Source organism: Babylonia areolata, chromosome 6 (genome assembly GCF_041734735.1).
Source record: "Babylonia areolata isolate BAREFJ2019XMU chromosome 6, ASM4173473v1, whole genome shotgun sequence".
In the NCBI taxonomy this organism is placed as follows: domain Eukaryota; kingdom Metazoa; phylum Mollusca; class Gastropoda; order Neogastropoda; family Buccinidae; genus Babylonia; species Babylonia areolata.
The window spans coordinates 11028568-11035845 of record NC_134881.1 but is presented as its reverse complement, the minus strand read 5'-3'; the positions used below and the strand labels follow the sequence as shown (position 1 = coordinate 11035845).

The window sequence follows — 7278 nt, the reverse complement described above, 5'->3', positions numbered from 1 at the left end:
GGAGAGGGGGTGTTAATCCTTTTGTGTGTGTGTGTGTGTGTGTGTGTGTGTGTGTGTGTGTGTGTGCTTAGTTTTTGTTTAGTTAAACGTCTTTTCACTGTTTAGTGACATTAGACGAAGAGAAAAATAAATAAATAAATAAATAAAAAGGGGGGAGGGCATGTGCGCATGGGAGATGAGGCGTGGGGTACTTGAGAAGAGGTGGTGGGATGACTGTAGTGAGTAGTAGAAAATGAAGAGCTACGAAGGACTGTACTAAACAGTGAACGGTAACATGAATTATAACGGTGAGTTAATCATCCATATAACAGTGAAAAGCATGCTTATCATAACAGAAAACGCGCGCGCGCGCGCGTGTGTGTGTGTGTGTGTGTGTGTGTGTGTGTGTGTGTCCAGAGGACTACAGCAACAGTTAACTTGCAAGGGTGTTTCTATTTTTGTAACATACAAAGTACATAAGCAATCAAATATATGAATTCATAAATTGTGTTTCTTTTTTTTTTTTTAAGAAACATGAACAAACGTAAACAATGACTGAATAAGTAAAACGTAAAAAAAATAACAAATAGACAGAATAAAATAAAATCAATCAATAAATGAATAGATAAATCGAATCAATCAATCAATATAAATAGATAAATGAATAATATAAATAAATAAATAATTGTTTAAAGTCTTATCGCTTTGTTTTAATCTTCTTCTTTTTTTTTCTTTCCTCAGGAGCTGGCCATAAAGGACGAAAAGGGATACCGGTGGGACATACAGTGTGGCCACATAGGGTACTACGGGTTTCGAACCATCTACACCAAACCGGTACAGAACGTCACTCTCACGCTCAGCAGCGCCTCCCCAAAAGGATCCGCATTCGTCTGGTTGCAGACCAAAGGTAAGGGGATTTGAAGAAGAAGAAGAAGAAAAGTGTTCACTGCTGGACCTTTTAACTCACTCAGTACGGCCAGTCCTCTCTTCTCCTCTACACAGACCCCTCGGATGTTCAGTGGGTGTCTGAATGACCCAACCTTTAGCTTCCGTCGTCAGAATTGTGGTGTTCTTTGTCAACATTCACCTCTTCAGTGTAAGAGCCTTCCGCTTGCTATATTTTGATGATGGTAATTGGGGTGAAACGCTGTTAACGTCGTCTCTTTCGCCGTTCGTATGGAGAGAGTTAAAACACGAAGTTGAAAACGACAGTAGGTGGTGTAAAATCAAATGTACAGCTAGCTACTAGATCATGTCAAACTGCAGCTGGATATGAAAATGATTTACATAGCATATCGGATGGAATTATAGTCTTTGTAGAGGAAAATGAATTGAACGCCCTTTTTTTAAGATCCTGTCAACACATTTGGCATTAAGTATCGTTCTCTGCGTTTTCAACAAGCCATGTTTTATTTTATATATTCACCCAAGAGTTCTGGGTTGAAAGCAGGCATGCAAGAAGACATCGGTGCCGTTTGAAACGAGAGACAGACAGACAGAGAGAGAGACAGAGACAGAGAGAGAGACAGAGAGAGAGAGTGGCGGGAGGAATAGCAACGACACAATGTTACAGATGAATGCAGAAACACGAATCGTGACCAAAATCTCTCTCTCTCTCTCTCTCTCTCTCTCTCTCTCTCTCTCTCTCGCACACATACACGCAACACACACACACACACACACACACACACACACACACACACGCAACACACGCACACACCACCACCACCACCACCCAGAACGTGACAATAAATGAAATTCTTTCCCAACAACCCCCCCACCCCTTCCCCAAAACACAGCAACAGACGACGAAGACCAGCTGGAGATCTACTGCGGAGAGCCGCTACGTCAGATCCTGCTGCGCGCGAAACAGGAAGCGGAATCACGTCACAGGAACAAGCAGGACGACGACGCGGATCGCACCACGACCCCCAAGGCCACTAACTCCACCCACCCCTACCCGGCCCACACCGTGTCTCTGTCTTCCAATATGGGTATGTATGTATGTCTGTGTGTGTGGATAGGCGGATGTGGGAGGGGGTGGGGGTGGGGTGTGGTGTGTGTGTGTGTGTGTGTGTGTGTGTAGTTTGATGTTTGTGTGTGAGTGCTTGTGGATGTGTGTAGGTATGTGTGTGTGTGTGTGTGTGTGTGTGTGTGGCTGCGTAGATTGGTGTTGTGTAGACATGTGTGTAGAGATGTGTGTGCACTGTGTGTATGTGTGTGTATGTGTGTACGTGAGTGTGTATTATGTGTGTGTGTGTGTGTGTGTGTTACGTGTATGTGTGTCATGTGTGTGTGTGTGTGTGTGTGTTGTAACGGTATGTGAAAGGGGAAAGGGAGAGGGGAGCGTACTTATTATATGCTCTCTCCCTCTCCCTCTCTCTCTCTCTCTCTGTTTTATCTCTGTATGTGTCCTGTGTTAGTGGCAATGGTATTTGCATTTTACAACTTATGTATTCTTTAGCCCTGTATACGTAGTCTGTTAGTGAACATGACATGAAAAGTTAAACCATTCGGTGTACACGGTATTTTACATGAAAATGTCACAATGCAAATACAATTAATTCGAAAAGACAATAAGAAAGAAAGTCTTATATATTAAGTAATGTCGTGATGGACATAATATGCAAACACTGATTGTGTAACGGTTGTCTCTGATGATGATGATGATGATATTACGGATTATTATATAGCGCCAGTACTCGAAGACCAGGCTCAAAGCGCTTTACAGACAAGGGGTCATTTGCACAACAGGCAAACTGAGTAGAGAAGGCTGACAGCTGCCATTGGGCGCTCATCATTCGTTTCCTGTGTCATTCTGCAGTCACGCACACGTACAGCTCACAGAGACATGTAACATTTTATGTATATGACCCTTAATGTCCCCGCCATGTCGGCAGCCATACTGCGTTTTCAGAGGGGTGTATGCTGGGTATGTTCTTGTTTCCATCACCCACCGAACGCTGGCATGGATTGCAGGATCTTTAACGTGCGTATGTGATCTTCTGCGTGCGTATACACACGAAGGGGGTTCAGGCAAGAGCAGGTCTACACATTATGTTGGTTGACATGGGAGATCGGAAAAAAAATCTCCATCCTTTACCCACCAGGCGTCTGTTGGCGATATTCGAACCTGGGACCCTCAGATTGAAAGTCCAAACGCTTTAACCACTCGGCTATTGCGCCAGATATGGATTCATACATTAAAACTCTTTTTTTTCTTCTTCATTTTTCATTTCTTTTATTTGTTGTTGTTGTTTGTTTGCTTGCTTGCTTGTCTGTTTGTTTGCTCGTTTGCTTGTTTGTTTCTTTAGGTACACGAATCTCACAAATCCCTGATGTGCTGGTTTACTGTACTGTTGTGGTTTTCTTTGGTTGGTTCCAGCTGCCATCATCGGCGGCATCGTCGCGGCTGGCATCGTTCTCATTTCCATCGTTATCATCGCTATTACTATCCATTGCAGAAGGTGGGTTCTGAGGGTTGGTTGCTGCTGTCCCCTTCATCTGGGTTGTGACTGTCGGTATAATCCATCTCTCTAACGAGCACACACACACGCACACACACACACACACACACACACACACACACACACACACGTGCACACGCACGCGTATGCATATACACTACACACGAAACACACACACACACACACACACACACACACACACACACACACACACACACACACGTGCACACGCACGCGTATGCATATACACTACACACGAAACACAAACACACACACACACACACACACACACACACACACACACACACACACACACACACACACACACACACACACACACAGGGTGCAGTTTTCTGTCTTTGCTTGTATTTGTACTTCAGGTGCACTGTCGAACAACTTATAGAAAAGATTATTTAATTGATTTAAACCTCACAGGGTGCAGTTTTCTGTCTTTGCTTGTATTTGTACTTAAGGTGTTCTGTCGAACAACTTATAAAAAAGTGCATTTAATTGATTTAAACCTCACAGGGTGCAGTTTTACTGTCTTTGCTTTTATTTGTACTTCAGGTGCACTGTCGAACAACTTATAAAAAAAAGTGCATTTAATTGATTTAAACCTCACAGGGTGCAGCTTTTTGTCTTTGCTTGTATTTGTACTTAAGGCGTTCTGTCGAACAACTTATAAAAAAAGTGCATTTAATTGATTTAAACCTCACAGGGTGCAGTTTTACTGTCTTCGCTTTTATTTGTACTTCAGGTGCACTGTCGAACAACTTATAGAAAAGATTATTTAATTGACTTAAACCTCACAGGGTGCAGCTTTTTGTCTTTGTTTGTATCTGTATTTCAGGTGTACTGTCGAACAACTTATAAAAAGATTATTTAATTGATTTAAACCTCACAGGGTTCAGCTTGTTTTTTCTTTGCTAGTATTTGTACTTCAGGTGCACTGTAGAGCATACTTACAAATAAAAAAAAGAGCATTTAATTGATTTAAACCTCACAGGGTGAAGCATTTTGTCTTTGCTTGTATCTGTACTTCAGGTGTACTGTCGAACAACTTATAAAAAGATTATTTAATTGATTTGAACCTCACAGGGTGCAGCTTTTTGTCTTTGTATCTGTATTTCAGATGTACTGTCGAACAACTTTTAAAAAGATTATTTAATTGATTTAAACCTCACAGGGTGCAGTTTTTATTTTGTCTTTCCTTGTATTCGTACTTCAGGTGCACTGTCGAACAACTTATTTAAAAAAAAAAGATTATTTAATTGATTTAAACCTCACAGGGTGCAGCTTTTTGTCTTTGCTTGTATTTGTACTTCAGGTGCACTGTCGAACAACTTATAGAAAAGATTATTTAATTGATTTAAGCCTCACAGGGTGCAGTTTTCTGTCTTTGCTTGTATTTGTACTTCAGGTGCACTGTCGAACAACTTATAGAAAAGATTATCTAATTGATTTAAGCCTCACAGGGTCCAGTTTTCTGTCTTTGCTTGTATTTGTACTTCAGGTGCACTGTCGAACAACTTATAGAAAAGATTATTTAATTGATTTAAGCCTCACAGGGTGCAGCTTTTTGTCTTTGCTTGTATTTGTACTTCAGATGCATGGTCGAACAACTTATAGAAAAAATAAAGATTATTTAGTTAATTTATACCTCACAGGGTGCAGTTTTCTGTCTTTGCTTGTATTTGTACTTCAGGTGCACTGTCGAACAACTTAAAAAATAATTTTAAAAAGAAGAGCATTTAATTAATTTAAACCTCGCAGAGTGCAGCCTTTTGTCTTCCCTTGTATTTGTTAAAAAAAATAAAAAACAAAAATCTTTCAATAAATTTGAATCAATCCTCACAGGGTGCAGCTCGCTAGGCAGAAGAGCAAGCAGGCTCCCCTGAACCTGTACCCGGCAGTGACGAACGGGGAGGCCACCCACCTGACCTCTTACTGCCGCTACAATGACTACGACGACGAACACTACAGCTCCATCAGCCGCTCCCCCCTCAAGATGGCCTCCCTCACCGACTCGGACCTGGCCACCGCGCATGCGCGCTCCAAGGGCTTCGTCACCTTGGCGACGGCCGAGTCCCACCAGCAAAACGGCCTGGTGCGGGAGCAAGGGGAATGGGGAGGGGAGGGGAGGAATGGTGATGATGAGGATGAGGAGGAGGGGGTGGTGGAGAGGGAGGAAGAGCAAGGCGGTGGGAGTGGTGGTGGGGGTGTTTTCAACCACCTCCACCACCACCACCACAACCATCATCTCCCGCAGTCCCCCACCTTCCCACGCTCTCCTCCTCCTCCCCCTACCTCACCCCGCCACCGCTCTCCGCCTGGTTTCTCCCCCACGACCTCCCCGCTCAACCACCACAACCACCTCCACCACCAACACCAACAACCGCCGCCACCTCGTTCTCCAACCAGCTTCTCGTCCTCCTCTTCCTCCTCCGCCTCCACGGTAACCTCACCCCTCCACCACCTCCAGAACCACCACCACCACCACCACCACCAACCCCGTTCCCCACCTCTGTCTCCACAATCTCCGTCGTCGTTCTCGAGTCACGGTTCCCCAACCAGTGCCACGTCCCCTTCCCACTCCCTGCTCGCGCCGCGCGAGCCCCCTCTGCTGCTGCTGTCGGAGCCTGGCTACACCAGCGGGCACCTGTCGCTGAGGATGCCCCCGAAGCCCGGCACCAACGGGCACGGCGCCGCCACCGCCGACGGCTACGGGGACGGGCACAAGACCCTTCCGGACAACCGCCACAAGATCCTTGTTAGCGGGCCTAAGAGTCCTCTGGGGAGCAAACGCAGCAAGAGCGTCACCTTTTCCCAGCCCGTCGCCATGGTGACGCCCTTGCCCTCTGGGTCGGAGGAGTCTGTGGTCGTGGGCGAGGAGAGGGAGGGGGAGGAGGAAGCGGATGGTGGGTTCGTGGAGGTGTTCGGCGGGAAAGGGTCGTCGCCTCTGATTGACTACGGTGGCGGTGGCAGTAGCGGCGGCGGCGGCGGCGACCTCATGGAGGACAGCAACTACGACAACCTGAACAAGGTGATCATCCCGGACCACCCCTTGTCGCCCAGCCAGCTCCACAGCACCATCACCCTCCCCCACCACCACCACCCCAACCACCGCAACCCCCCCGCGCCCGACGACAGCGGTTACCACAGGCAACGGCTACTACACCAACGGCTTCCACTACCACCACGCCAACAACAACAACAACAACAACAACAACGGCGGCGGCGGCGGCGGAAGCAGCGATGTGTTCCCTGTCAATGGCAGCGCCTCCCTTCCTCGCTCTTTGTCGACCTTCCGTTCGGAGGGTGAAGAAGGTGGTGGAGGTGTAGGGGGAGGAGGAGGGGAGCTGAAAGACTATGACGAGGTGCCTTTCACCCTGCCCCCTCCGCCCCCTCCCATCGTGAACGGGGGAGATACCTACGCTGTCGTGCACAAGAAACCCGTCCCGCTGCCTGTCTTCCACCCACAGAAGCAGAACGCTCAGCTGTATGAAACAGGAGTCTGACGCTCTTCCTCTGGTTGACAGTACGCTTCTTCTTTTCCTTCTTCCTTCTTCTTCTTCTTCCTTCTTCTTTTGGACTTCTCCCTCAACTCTGTGAAGTAGGTCACCACTGGGGCGCCTCACGGAAGAACTGTTCACCAGATTCCTTCAGGAATCTGTGTGGTGGTCAAAGTCTGGATCTCTGCTAGAGACCAAGTTGGTGCGCAACATGCTTTGAAAACGAAAGAGGAGTTCGAAACGACAGCGACTGAGCAATGGATGAATTATTTACCAAAATGAAGTGTTGTTTCAAAAACACTAACAGGTGTACGCATGCA

General features: G+C 46.4%; 1 protein-coding gene across 1 annotated transcript in view; it reads left to right on the top strand.

Annotated features, from left to right (window-relative positions):
- The window catches only part of LOC143283230 (uncharacterized), a 150251-nt gene extending 143287 nt beyond the window's left edge, over positions 1 to 6964 (top strand). Inside the window, exons 5-9 of the mRNA XM_076589405.1 lie at positions 721 to 886; positions 1779 to 1973; positions 3365 to 3446; positions 5304 to 6608; positions 6724 to 6964. Coding sequence (XP_076445520.1) covers positions 721 to 886; positions 1779 to 1973; positions 3365 to 3446; positions 5304 to 6608; positions 6724 to 6964 — 1989 coding nt within the window. The remainder of the gene's footprint in view (positions 1 to 720; positions 887 to 1778; positions 1974 to 3364; positions 3447 to 5303; positions 6609 to 6723) is intronic.
- The last annotated feature ends 314 nt before the right edge of the window (positions 6965 to 7278 follow it).